General features: G+C 37.0%; 1 protein-coding gene across 7 annotated transcripts in view; it reads left to right on the top strand.

Annotated features, from left to right (window-relative positions):
* The window catches only part of gramd1ba (GRAM domain containing 1Ba), an 82,021-nt gene that overhangs the window by 6,369 nt on the left and 60,284 nt on the right, over nt 1–15,368 (top strand). For 4 of the 7 annotated variants that reach the window (XM_083568500.1, XM_083568504.1, XM_083568507.1 and 1 more), the window contains exon 2: nt 11,904–12,649. In XM_083568500.1, the coding sequence (XP_083424626.1) occupies nt 12,309–12,649 (341 nt within the window). In that variant the 5' untranslated portion in view covers nt 11,904–12,308. Of the gene's footprint in view, nt 1–7,451; nt 7,530–11,864; nt 12,650–15,368 lie in introns of those variants that run through there. The other 3 variants (XM_083568505.1, XM_083568501.1, XM_083568502.1) reach the window with 3 other exon arrangements.

The following is a 15,368-nucleotide window of genomic DNA, read 5'->3' on the forward strand; positions in this document are numbered from 1 at the left end:
CATTCGCAACCTTCTTTAAAAAAAGTCAAACACATTAAATAATCATTGTGAAACTGGCAGAATTTATGTACGTTAGCATATACTGTATATTAACCTTAAGCAGAAAAAACATTATAAAAAACTAATAAGTTAAATGTTTGAGGTCGAACAGGGTGGCGGCGAGGCAGGGGGTGCTCGCTAGCACCTTCCCAGCTGGTTGTGCCTCTTTCGACCACCTAGCTTGCTCATGCCCAGAAGCGGTGCTGGTAGCAGCACAACCGAGAGAAAAGCTATGAAATCAAGACTATTGAGTATAATCTTATACAAATTCATGTAAAAAAAAAAATATATTAAACTGTCAGCGTTTCTGATAGTGTTTAGTCCGAGCAGAGAAGGCCCTGCTGGCCCTGATGGCCTCCCACAAGATTTAAGCAACTTCTAGATTCTTCTTATTTCGTTTAATATAATAATATTGTTAATATTGATTTTTATTTGTTTTTGCATTTTTTACCAGGCACATTCATTGAGGCATTAAAAAAAGCAATTTGTCAAAAAGATTTTCCTTTTTATTTGCCACTCTATTCTGTTTGGACCGCACTCTAGTGGAGCTTCTGAGATCTGCCCTGCTTTCTTTTCCAAACATTTCATTGTCACCATCTTGGAAAACGAGTAACTTTGGGCTGTTTAGTCACACCGTGTCTATAGTAAATGTCTGATGAATAATTTGAAGCTTACTAGGCTGTAGTGGAAAAAATCGTTCCTAACAAGCTCGTCATCATCGCTGGCAAAACCTGCACTGACAGGAACTTCTACAACAATGCACACTGACGATCATAGGTTGTCAGGCGTCCTCGGGTACAAAACATCGATTTAATTATTTAGCATAAATCATGATGCATCTTTAGCAATCTGTTTTTAGAATCCTTTCACTTCATAATCATTATCATCAGATTGCTTTCTATGTCTAATTATTTATTCAATATTTCTATTTACAGCGAACGTTTTATTTAGCGATAGGGCAAAAAGGCATGCTGGGAAATAAAGTTAATGAATAAAGCCATAGCAATAAGAGTAGGAGTTATTGTCCTGCAACAGTGCATGAGGCGAAGAAGCCAAGAACGGCGCTGTGGAGGGCCGGAACGAATGAACTCGTTTCAGTTCTAGTAATTCGATTGGATTGAACATGATTTGATTCTCAGAGCTGATTTGTGAAGGGAATCCGGGTGAAAGGATCGGTGTTAAGCCAACGATGGATACAACAATGATGGATTGTGTTTGGGTGAGGAATTTAATGTTATCGAATCAGGTTATGACGGAAGGGAGATGAATCATTCGCTCATGTCATTTACGCTCAATTGGCGATTAATCAGTAAGTCAAGTGCTTCTGTAATATCAGATTAGAGTTGTAATAAAACAGCTTGGGTCATGCCTTTATAGGAAATACATAATTCATTAAGTGCGATATAGCAACAGCAATTTATGGTAGTAACTGTAGAAGGATATTCCGGGCAGTTTTTGCGAACGCACAGTGACTGCTAAATTTCAAAAGGAAAGGCATGTACAGTCAGACCCCGACGTATCGACTTACGAAATTTCGGAGATACGACGGTCAGGAAAAATCCAAATCCAAATCTGCGTGTGGTCAATGGATTTGACAATGCTGCAAACAGTGGGGGAAAAAGGGTGTCTGGCAGGCATGTGTTGGTGGACCCACAAAGCTCTGTAGCTAGCGTGTCTTCCTCCGGTTAAGACGTGTTCAGTGTTCTTGTGCGTTCTCGTGTTTCTTCTGTTTATTATACTGTTCGCTACTATCTTACCATGGCTGAAAAACGCAAAAGTACTTCTCCTGCTGGTGGAAAAAAAAAAAAGGGGAGGAGAACAATTTGTCTTGAGGAGAAACTGCGTATCACGCGTAAAAGAGAAGCCGGCATGTGTGACCGCGATCTTGTGTGAAACTGGCTTATCGCTCTCCACCATCTTCCACACTATGTCTTTGCATCATAGAGTAGTTACTGGTATCGACTTAAAACATTTCGACTTACGGAGGGTTTTTCGGTGCCTTTCTCCGTTATAACTGTACTAAATGGTTGCTGAAATGTGAGAGGTGTACTCATTTATGTAAGATACTGTAAATATGACATGGTCACGGGAAATACAGTCGCAAATGGACTTTGAAAACTGCCCAGAATACCCTTCCATAGTTACTACCCTAAATTGCTATTGCTGCACCACACTTAATGAAAACGCAAACGTTATTGGAAGATTTGCAATTGCGTTTGGATTATGTCACACTTTATGCGTCCAGCTATGAAAAATGCAATTGCAAATACAATTTGCAATGCGTTTCAAAAATTGGCCTGAATTTCCTTCTAAAAAGTAACCATAGCAATCAACCAAGGCTAATCACGTATTATTTAGTAAAGAATGGCATACCATACCTTTACATACATTTATTGTTGAGAAATGTTTTAGAATCAAACTAGTTCCTGTTTTTACTTACAAAATAAATCTCTTTCCCTCTGCCAGGCTCTGTTTTGAAGCCAATATGGCCAGAGGCCGCAAAGGTTAAACTCCTGTGTCGTGAAAATGTAATTTATGTGTGATAAAGCACTGGCATTGTAGCCTCCTCTCATAAATTTGGATTATGTGAAGGGACCTAATCATGTCCCTGTGGTAATACACTATATGCCCAAAAGTAATGGAACATCAAGCCTTTCCAGCCTTTTTTTGCAAACCCGTCCCAGTGCGACAATGCCCAAAGCCAGCTTAATGAAAATATGTTCACATGGGTTTGTGTGGAAGATTTTGAGTTGCCTGCAATGTTGACTGCACCCAAGGCCTCCTCACCTCACCTACATTACTACCTTGTACCTCAACACATGAATGAGCAAAATCTTCACAAGCAAACTCCAAAATGTCATGCCAATTTTATGATCAGGTGTATGCTAATTTTAATCTATTTATAATGTATGTTAGGTTGAGTGCAATAATATAAACCTGAAAGCCACAACTACATCCCTGCTCCTGCTTCCTGATCATTCTACAGCCCTGTGGTGAAAATAAAACCAAAGTGAAAGATTCTCCTTTGGAACTCTAATTTGGCTTGATGAAGCTTTAATTAGATTTTCCCGCTAAAGATTTGCTAGCATAATTTGAACGAGACCTGGTTAAAAATTCTCTCAGTGCTTCATAATGAATCTCTTTCCTCGTTTAAACACTGTATGGACCCCATTATTGTTAACACAGCATTAAAAAAAACTGCTACGCTGTTTCTGGTGCAAAACATTCTAATTCTAGCGATCTTGATGCGAGGTTGATGTTACAGTGGCACTACAAGCTTGGCTTTTTGCTTGTGTGCAGTATGAGTATAAAGAAGGTCTCCAGTGTCAGAGCTTTGAAACAGTCAGAGTTAAAGATGGAACTTTTTTACACAGAAATCCCACATCTTCAGAAACTTTTGCGGTTTCTTGGCAACGCAACAAGCTAAATTGTTTTTTTTCTCATGACCTTTAAAAGAAAGAAAGATACAGATAAGGCATGAGGCTTATTATAGCTGCTGTAACAAAAATAATAAGAGGAAGTAACTTTTTTAACGTGTAAATGTGCTGATGCTATAAATTGGATGCTTGAAATATCATTCATAAAAAACTGAGGAATGTTCAAATGTTTTGAAGGTAACCTCTCTGTGATAGCGTATTTAATTTGTTGCCGTTGATCATGTTTATTGGAGAAATTAAGCCTGTTGATCATTTGGGCTTGTCGCTAGTGTCTAGTGTTGCTGTGTGTCACAGATGGTTGTGGTGTTTACTGTGATTCACCCTGAAGCCCTCATACTGACCAAATTACAGTTCACACTCCAACAGATGGCCTTCCTTATCACACACCAACAATCAAATCCGGAATTAGTATCTTTGTGCAATTGGGCTATAAACAATCGTTTTTAAAGAGAGGTTTTTTTACATTGTGTCTCTGACTGTAATCAGTCCTCCTCTACAGACAGATTCACCTTATAGCCCAGAGGTGATGCAGGAAACTTGAGCGTTATATTATTTAACATTTTTAATATTGTAATTCTTAAGGCTTATATCAGTCTATTTCTTAAAGGCTTGATGTAGAATCCTGCTGAGTGCTTCATTTTTTGACTTGGTTTTGATTAAAATCTTGTAGGACAATAACAGCATGAACCTAACTTGTGGGTTTTTAGCATAATTGATATAAGGAGGAAGAAAATCTGTGGTTAGGGCTTTGGATTCAAAGGTAGTGATTTCAAATCTAAGCCACACCAAACGGCAGCTCCTGAGCCCCTGATCAAAGCCCTTAACCCCATAGTTGCTCATTTGCATAAATGAGATCAATGTAAGTCATTCTCCATAAGGGCATCTTCCAAATGTTGTAAATGTAAGTTCTACATAAAACATTATGTAGAAGGATCCATGTGGCAATAAATATAAGAAGCTACTGTACAGAAAAGAAACCTTGAGGAAATCTGTAAAGCTCTTGTGTAGACCCCGGCAGCATGTGCTGCTCTATCTAAAAGTGATCTGTATACTGTAGCTCTTTTTGTGATGATGAACCCTTAACTATCAAAAGAATGCTAAATTAAAAAAAAACCAAAAACACAGTTAACAGGAGTTTATTAGGAGAATCTTAGGGCTTTGGTAAATGTCCATTTTGAGAACCCAGAACTTAACAGCAGATTTTTTCCCTGTTAGAAAGTGTTAAAGTGCTAAGAACAATCATATTGGTAAAATATTAAAAGAATATTTATAGAATTGTTTCATAGCATGCATTCTAGACCAACAGTTCATTGGTTGCTCAAAGCAAGTTTTATGTAGAATCTTCTAAATGGCTGACTAGTTTTTATCTACAAATCCTTACTCTTTAAAAAACACTTTTCTATGAGTGTGTTTGAAAACACCTAAGGTTTGTCCAATAAGAGAACCTACTTTTTTTATGAACAAAGAACCCTATGTAATCCTATAAACATCGATCAGGCATAACATTATGGACACCTGAAAATATTGTGTTGGTCCCCCTTTTGCTGCCAGAACAGTCCTGACCCTTCGAGCATTAACAGCATTAACTTTAATTTGAGCTACAGCAGATCATCTGTTGGATCCTACCACACCGGCCAGACTTTGCTCCCTATGTGCATCAATGGGCTTTGGCCGCTCATGACGCTCATACACAAGGTTTTGGGAGCCTAAAGCATTTTTCACAAAGGATCCTTGGGTGTATGGAGACCTAATAGGCTATGGTGGCCCTCCAGCCGTTAAGACGTTGGACTTGTGATGAGAAAGTCATGAGTTTAAATTCCAGCTCTGCCTGGCTGCCACTCCTGGGCCCTTGAGCAAGGCCCCAAACTCTCAGTAAGTCGCTCTGGATTTGGGTGTCTGTCAATCGGCATTAACTTCCAGGAGTATTTTACCATAAACCAAAAATTGTTTTAACTAGATGCCATTTTTAGGAGCCAAAGTATCCCTAATCTTCTGAAAGAGTTAAAGAACTTATGAAGATTCCTTTAGGGTTATTCAAGGTCTTCAATGGATTCTGAAGTACTTGGGTATTTAAGGCTTTTTAGCTTTCATAAGCTTCTTAGATAGAGAAATTAATTTGTATACGTGGTTATATATTAAACATGGTTTGATATCCCACAACGCTCAATTTAAAGCCCACTTTTTTTTTTTTAGCTTTTCTGCTGTCAAGCTGGTTTAAAATTTTATTATGCAAATCAAAATTTGGAAATCAACTGAAGTTTTTTTCTTCTTTTTTTTTACAGTACCATGCAAACTAGCACTCTTTTCGAGTTCCACCCACATGCCAATCCAAAGAGAGTGTCTATGGGTTTATGTAAGGCTGTTATATAAGCAGTCCATGTGAAGCAAAAAAAAAAGGGGCTGAAAACAAAGTACTGTAGCTCTGGCACTTTTGCAAGCGGAGTGGAGTATAATGTATGTGTGTGTGAAAGCAGATAGAAATGCTGGTGCAGCAGAACGAAATTGGAAATGTCAGGGAAAAAAAGGCATAGACTAGCAAATAGATCTGGTATACGACCCCACCCAAAATCATACGTTCTTTGTTGGATTAATCCACTTCTTTTAAGGCGCATACAGTTATTTATAATTTATGTTTAATCATCGTTTCCTAGCATAAAGACTAATGTCTTGTGCACTGATAATTGAAAGTGAGCCATAATTCATTTATGACTTACAAACATGCAGCACGGGGATCACACAGCGCTGTCATTAATGCATGTGTAATATTGAGCTTAATAATATTTTATAGTTGTTGTTTATAAGCAATGACATATATAATGCTATCCGGTCTTGCTGAAGTAAATGACCTGATACCAGTATTTAAAAAACAATTATGAATTATTGTCATTTATTTAATTGAAATTTTTATATTATTATTAATAGATTCTTTATTTATTTAACCACCCGAGCCCCCAATATATAACAGAAAATACATTTTGAAGAATAATAACACTTACTGAGACGCACATCCCTAATATAGGGGGGGAAAAAAAACAAAAAACATTTATAATAATATATTTTAGAGTCTTAAAATAACTCAAGATACAGCCATTATTGTCTAAATAGCTGGCAGCAAAATTAAGTACACCCTAATGTGTACATTTTCACAGCTCTAATATATATATATATATATATATATATATATATATATATATATATATATATATATATATATATATATATATATATATATATAATTAATATTAAATTAAAAAGTTGGGTATGTTTTCAATAATAATAATTATGAAAAACAAAAACAAACTTGTGGTCCACCGCTTAATCTGTTCCTGAGGGAAGTCAGATTGTAACTATGCTTCATGCGGAAAAAAGGATTAAGTGTGTACTGAACCAAAAGCCGAAATTCCGGTATGAATACGTCTACCGTTACACTCCTAATGTGTGTACATATACATATACACATACACACTCTATATATAATACACACTTATTTCTGGTAACCCTATACGATGTAGTTTATAAATAAAAATATATATTTATAGCTGCCCAGATTTATTGATATATTGTCATATTAAACATTTGGCATAAAAGGCAATTTATCGCTTATAGATTTAAACAAATAAGTAGCATTATTTATTCTATGTAAAGCCTAATATAATTTATACTAATTATATTTGTGAAACACATCACACAACACAAAATATTCATATTCAACACAACTCAGATGGGGAACAGTTAGAGGGGGCACAGTTCATTTTAAATTTAGTGTACGTGAAAACTATTAGATATATTAAAACGATAGACGCATCTTATGTAAAAAAAAAAAAAAAAAAAAGTGTACTGATTACAAGTTTATATAAAAAATATATAGATTTAAAACTTTTTGTGACACTTTCACCCCTGCGTGCTCTGAGCAGTGGACTCGTCTGAGGAAAGGAAAGAGGAACTGAAAATGGCCATGCAGACGATTAATAAATAAATAACGGTATCGGTTTTAGGATCAGAAACATGACAGAGATGCTTTCACATTGAACTTTATTAACAACACAAGTTCTGGTGAGTTTCTTTTTTTGAGCAAATAAATATTTGTTATCATTGCAGCCTTTTTAATTAGATGCACTAAAGTTCTAGGTATACTGTATATTACATACACAATTAAACTTTTTTAATGAATTGCAGGATATTGCTGTTATATTGTATATTGTATAAATTCACTGGGTAGAACTGCATACTTCACAGTGTTTTGCAATTATTAAGTCTATTTTATTAGACTTTATTGCAGTTCATTTGTGTATTGCAAGCTCTTATTCAGGTTTATAGTCACATCTAATGCAGTTACACTGTATATATTTTAGAAATGCTGCATGCATGTACTTTATACAAGCAACACAACTGACAGAGAAAAACGAATATACTGCACTGTACTGTTGTTCAGCTTATATATTGCTCACAAATATATCATTTTATGTAACTTTAAATCACCTGGAAGCGCAAACTTCATTGCCAACAATCCTCCACTAGAAAATGTATCAACTGATACATCACATGACTCGTCATTTCCTGCTTACCTTCCTCTGACTAAGCACACCTGCTTCATATATAATTTATTACACACACTATGGGCAAAACTGGGGTTGGATTGGATTGGATGGGAAGATCTTGAGTGGCCTGCTATAGAGCTCTGATTTCAACCCTATTGAACACTTTTGGGATGAATAGGAACACTGACTGCACCTCAGGCCTCCTCACTGTACATCAGTACCTGACTACTAACACCTTTGTATATAAATAAGCACAAATCTCCACAAGCACACTCCAAAATCTACTGTACCTTTTCCCAGAACAGTGGAATTTATTGTAACAGCGAACAGCAATTTATAACACCAAACTATACAAGTAGTTTTGCTATGCCACTTCCTGTTTCACTGAGGTATAAATATGACACTACACACTTGTACAAAATCTGTGATATGCATCATCATGTGAAAATAACGTTTAGTGGTTAAGTGATTATCAGCATGCAGAAATCAGCGAATGGATATAAAACAATCCGTAACAGTACAAGATGAAACATTAAAAAGCATAATAAGCGTCATTAAAATAAATCTATTTGGACATATTGTATATCCATTTGGGCTCCTTTTCATAACCAATAATTTCACAATCAAAGTTGATTTTATTGTATAAAAGATCATGTATTGCATTTACTGCACATTGATCATTACATATACACTGGTGGTGGATAGCAGTTGTAATGTTATTTGCTGGTTTGCTGTTAAATAGTGAGCTTTACTGTGTGTGTGTGTGTGTGTGTGTGTGTGTGTGTGTGTGTGTGTGTGTGTGTGTGTGTGTGTGTGTGTGATATGCAAAATAGTGTGACCTCCCTAATCCTTGTCACCTTACACACATTTGTTTTGGAGGACTTGGGTTAGGGTTAGGGACTTTAGAGCTTGGCATGGACCAACGATGACTAAATATTAGGGGTTTAACGGTACACAAAATTCACGGTTTGCTACGTACTTCAGTTTTTAAGTCACGCTTCGGGTAAATTTCGGTAGATATGCAAAACATTAAATTGCTTGTCGTTTTTTATTAACGTTATTTATTATTAACATTTGTGAACATCATATTTTTTAAAAAAAATTTTCTTAGACTTCTTTATTATATTGATTAAATTAAGAATATGTTCATATCTCTAAACAGTCACACTGCACTAATTGATTTGTCCCAGAAATACGATTTGTACTGCCCATGTGAGGAAACTCAGATTTTTTTGCGCATGTGTGAAATCGTTTGTAACGACAGTTAAGCGATACGGATGTATACTAAATTTAAACATTATAATAAAAAAAGTGTATTGCATCAATTTAATTTATTATACTTCATTTTTGGATATTTTATTTTTGCGATTGTGAGGCGAAGACTAAACAAACTTGTGGTCCGGCACTTAATATGTTCGTAAGGGGAACTCAGAGTTCAACTATGTTCCGCACGTAAAACAGGAATCGCATTCGGTACACGTTTACCGTAATATAGTTTGGTACGAAAGAGTGTACCATTACATCTCTACTAAATATCCTTATAGAACATGCTGCATTTATTTTTTATAACAAGAATATTGCCTTCTTGTTACTAAGGATTTTTTTGGATTATAAAAATCATATATAAATTATAATAGTGCTGAAATACAACGATACACAGCTAACATTTAGTCCTGAGCTAGCAGAATGAGGCGGTAAAGGGGCTAGAGCATGTTAGAGCACATATCCATCTCCTGTGCTGCTCAGTATGAATCCATTGATGACTGTTCCTGAAATCCTGCAGAGGGAACCGGTGGCGTTTGGGATCTCAACTGAGGCATGTTGCTCAGGCCATATGTGCCTGTTTGATCTGTTTTATAGCCAACATTCAAGAATCATCATTGTAGTACATGGTGTGTCCTGAAAAAACAAAACAAAAAAACCCAGTCAATGTGTTGAGAGAATTGATGGAAAGGAGTGAGAGGACAAAACACACCTGAAACGATGCAATACAGTACTCTGAGAAGAAGGATTAGAAATATAGATACATTTTAATGTGGATATTGTGAAATGCATAGGCACACTATGGTAAATGTGGACACAATAATGAAGGCAGTGATGGAGGCGAAACCAAAGGACATGGTGATCAAATACAGTTGGGAATCATATCATAGATGAGAGGGAATTTGTGACTGGGCTGTTGCCGTAATCTTTAAATGGATGCCCCATTGATCATACGTTGGCTTTTTACACGCTCCTTATCAAAATATTTGAGGAGGCGATGAATGTACATGGGCAAAACCTGAGCTGAGTTTGAGTGTCTTTCATTTGTCATCACTTGAGTTTATGTGTTGTTGGGTAGTGGCCAACTGATCGTGGATTTTACCGATACCAATAACGAGGTTTGATCGTATTCGCAGATAATCGATCATTTAACTAGAAGCTTTTCACATTGATCCTGGATAAAAAAAATACAAACAAAACGTTAAATTGTACTGAACTTCATTACAAAAATAAAATTTAATACTGAATCATGAAACTGTGCTTAATAAAATAAATATGAATAAAATAATATAATTATATCATTCATACATTATAAATAATAAATATAATATAGCGCTCTCCATGCAGCATGCAGTCTGACGTGTGAAAAACAAACAGCACATGGTGTCAGTGATGCGCCCCTAGAGGCCGCTCTCGTAATGGCAGCTGACCAGAAGCCGGAAAATTTGGATCGGTGTGGATGAATTGGTCGACCTCTGTTGTTGTGTGTGCTTGCTGTGATTATTCAGTCATGGCAAAGTGTATTTCTGTTGATTCGATTTAATTAAATTGGGTAAGAGTTTAGTTCATTTAAGGTGATTTGACATTCATAGGTTTATTTGGGGGGTTTATGCTCTCTTGATTGAGTTGGTGAATAATTAGCTTTGATTTGTGTCGATCTGATTTGCATTAATTTTACTTTTATGTGCTTTTTCTTTCTTTTGAGTTTTAGGTTGTTTTTAACTATAGCTCTTGGTTGGGATTGGGTGTGAGTGGTCTTAATACTATGCTAACTCAAGTCAAGTCAAGTGGCTTTTATTGTCATTTCTACTATACACAGTGGTACACAGTACACAGTAAAAAGAGACAACGTTCTTTCAGAACCCTGGTGCTACACTAAACAACATAGAGCAACAACACATAACATAAAGCTACTTAAACTGCAACCTAGTTCAAACAGTGCAGACGAAAAACAGTACAGACAAACAGGCAACACAAGTTAACACAAGATAGTGTGGGACAATACACATGACATAAGATAGCGCTAACCAGTAAACCTACTGTATACTCTGAATATACAGTACTGTGCAAAGAGGACTATAAAAACTATAACCGAGAGTAAACAAACACAATGCGGTGCAGAAACAGCAGTCAAGAGGTTTCTTTCTATAGCATTTGAGTGTAAAAGCAAGTCATCTACTGTATTATATACTAATTAGTATCGACTTAATAACCTTTCCCTCTGTAAAATCAATAGCCTTTATGCCGAGGTAAAATCCTTTGAGCCGTGTTTCATTTCAGTACACAAAACCTAACCCTGAACCAATGTGTACAGATATAAACCCTAACCCCTAATCAATGTGTACAGATATGCAGGGGTATCTGCCCTGACCTAGACTCCAAAGCAATGACTAATGAGCTATAGCAGAGCAAGAGCAAGAACTTGCAAGTATGTTGTTTTCAGTGAAATGTTTTTTCTATCCTTGGAGCTTCTGCTAGTTTCATGTCTTAACTTTGTGTGGTCTGCAAGATAGCATGTCTAATATGTGTGTAAACATTAGGTTATGTGATGTTAAGCACTACCCTTTAACCTTCATCTGATCTTTAGGGTGTCTGTGAATTTCTGTTAGCAACTGCAAAAAACAAGCAAGTTGCAACGAAGTGCTTCGGAAAGCCTAACCTAGAGTCAAGAATCTTCAAAGTCAAGGTTGAAATGGTGTTCCAATAAAGAATGGAATTATATGGTATCGAAATAAAGATTCGGAAACTCGTCTTCCAAGGTGCATTAACATGTAATATGGAAAGAATCTACGCCCATAGTGAGAGCGAGGATGTACTGACCAGTTCCTCTCTCGAATGGATCATTAGGATTGATGTCCAAAAAGTTCCATGCTGGAATACTTTATCCTAAACAATCCTCTAGATCTTCATAAAGTTGGCTTATACTTTATAGCCTACCCTAGCGCTAACATTTATGCAGAATACAAACCCAAGAACTCATCGCCTTTGACTGTGGAGTAATGCACACTTGAGACAAAAAAAAAGCACAACCATGAGTGAAACTCTGCAACTCCCGGCACTGCAAGTGCAGGCTCCTTGTGATGTGGATCAGCATGGATGTGCCACTGGAGAAAATCCCACCTCCCCCAGTCTGTCCCTGCGGCGCAAGCGCTTCAAGATGCGTCGAATGAAGAATGTTCAGAGTGAAAGGGAGCCAACAGAGGGTTCTAAGGAGTATCTGCAGCTCCCATCCATTGAGATCACACCATCGAGCGACGAGGATGCGGTCGGCTCAGTCTCATCTACGCCTAGCGCCTCACCGTGCCGCAGGCGCTCCCTCCTGAGGAAATGGCTGAGAGGAGGCGACAAGAAGGAGCAAAGCAGTGAAAGCAGGTCTGTTAGACCAGGACAATTACTCATTTCTACATCCTTTCATGCAATCCAAAGTCCTAGAGTTTTCATTAAGTCCGGTTACAATCATTTCGCTCATTCAGTGGTTACTTATAGTTGGAATTGTTCCTGTAAGGTTTTACATAGAACATCTGAGGGGGTTTCCCTCAGCAGGATTATTAAAATAGACCATCTAAAACCAAAGTAGACCATTTCCAGGACAGGTACAGTGGCGTCAGTTTTTTTCTGAACTGTACATAGGACCAGGAGGGCCTTCTAAATAGAACCCTTTATGATAAGGAAACACTTTGATAAAGAGTTTTACATAAAGCTTTTATGGTTTACGCAGAATCAGCACTATTTTTGTTTCCTAACTTCACCTGGTTTTGAAAATATCAAATATAATGGTACGTTATGGCTTCATATTCCATGTAGCACAGTTAAGTGTTCTTAAGTGGTTTTCCAGGCAAAATGTAATGCTTCTGGTTAGATACGTCTACTACAAAGTGTATTCCTTTCAGAAAAGGTTCCAGGTTGAACCTTTTATTTTAGAACTAAGACCTTATAATTTCAATACGAACTTGAAAGAACAGTTGAGAAACCTGCCATAACCTGTTTACAACTGAAAAGAACTTGTCTTGGTACTTGACTTTGAAGTGGTCGCTCAGTGGATGAGATGGTTGGACTTGTCGGAAATTTCTTGTCTCTCATACAAGAATCTGCTTCCGACGTTAGTTGGGACTTTCAAAATAAATGTAAAGTAGTCTCTTCAAAAGAAGCCAAGACACTTAGATGAGTAGAGCAAAGGTAGAGTTTATTGCGGAAAACCACAATCAACCCGAGAGCATCCGAATGTCATGACATCGATGGTCTGACCACACCTGGCATTTCCTCCTGTTTTTATACATTGAAAACTCCCCAAACCTGGGCCCTCCTTAGTTACCATCAGTCATTACCATTATTGGAAATCTTTGGACATTAGACCCTCCCCCAAGTATTCTAACTATAATTAACATTCAAATATTCCAACATTCAAAAGGTTAATTATGATTACCATTGTCTTCGAGATTTTTCGAGAGGGTTGGACCACAAAAAAGTGGGAAGTATACCACCGTTTCACTTTTACTTTACTTGGTGGACAGTGCTTGCCCGTGCAATTTGATTCGACAAGTCAGAAGGTAATGGGTTCACATCTAAGCCCGACCAAGCTTGCATTGCTGGGCCCTTGAGCAAGGCCCTGAACCCTCATTTGCTCAACTGTATAACTGAGATAACTGTGAGTCGCTCTGAATAAGGGCATCTGCCGAATGCTCTACATGTAATGTAATAATTATTAGGGTTTTTTTGGGGGGTTTGTTGGTACAGAACATTTTTAACGGTCTAAACAAAGGGAACACCAGTTTCACTAGAGGTCGATCGAAAGTGAATTTTACCAGTACCAATAGCTAGGTTGGATCGTCCATGCCAGTAATCGATTAATCAATCGTAGTTATACAGAATACTACAGAATTTTTGGATTCAGTTCTGAATCATGAAAATGTGCTACATGCAATAAATCGGATGTATTATTTATTATAGGATTTATTATTTAGAAAAGGATGTATTATTTATGATATTTATTTATTATTGTATATATAAATATTAATATATAATGAATAAATTATAAACAATAAATATAATATTAGCTTGCAGTCTCGCGTGTACTGCGCATGCAGTCATCGATTCTTCCCTTAGAGGTCGCTGTTGTAACTATCGGCAAGGATTAAACTAATTAACGGGTCGACCTCTAATTTTCAGTACCACATTTTCTTTTTTTCTGGACCAGAAAGAAACAACTTCACCTTCACATGTCTGAAAGTCTGGAAAACTTTCTTTAGTTTGTTTCTTGTGCATTGTTTTTTTTTTAGAAAAGGAAAAAACAAGAGGTTTTCTAGCTTGTTTGGTAAACCTCTTCAACTTTCAGTGTGTTGAACCTGATAACCTGAAGTATTTTCTTATCAGAAAGGGTTTCAAGCTGAATTCATTTATGGAAGCAAAGACCCTATCAATATCCAAGCTCCTGTGAGAGCTCTTTATTTCTAATTGTATGTACAAGCTGCAGGTATTGTATGTGGCAACAATTTTAAAGGTTTCACCAACGGGAAACACCATTTTCAGTCATCGGTTTTATGAACACACAGTTTGCTGGACCAAATTTGGGTTCAAAAACCCAGAAAGAAATAGTTCCATGTATCTCAAAGGGTTCTTTTGTTTGTTTGTTTTTTTTGTAGAAGAGCTTAAAGGGTCTATAAAATATTATTCAACAGAGTAATGAAATGAAATGATTCGTAGAAGAGCAAGTTCTCAAAACTAAGGACACACAGGAACACATGAGACACCCTTAGTGGTAGTGTAGTTGCCATATTTCAACTTATATATTATATAAAATCCCATGCAGATGAAATACCGTAGAAGAACCTGTGTATCCTCCCCATGCTGTTCGGTTAGTGGCAACATTCATGTCACCGAGCGATTTCTGCATCTGGAACATCAAATATTCATCATCACACTACCTTCTGAGGAAGTTCAACTTTCAAAATAAAATATGAAGCCTTGGAAGCGCTCGGGCGGTGACCTTACGGAAACCCGTGCAATAGCTGCAGATGATTTATGTTCCTGGTGGAGGTTTGGATGGCTGCCATGTGGCATCTTGCAGCTCTAGCTGGCTTGGGGGGCATAACTG

The sequence above is a fragment of the Silurus aristotelis genome, assembly GCF_946808225.1.
Source record: "Silurus aristotelis genome assembly, chromosome: 18".
In the NCBI taxonomy this organism is placed as follows: Eukaryota; Metazoa; Chordata; class Actinopteri; order Siluriformes; family Siluridae; genus Silurus; species Silurus aristotelis.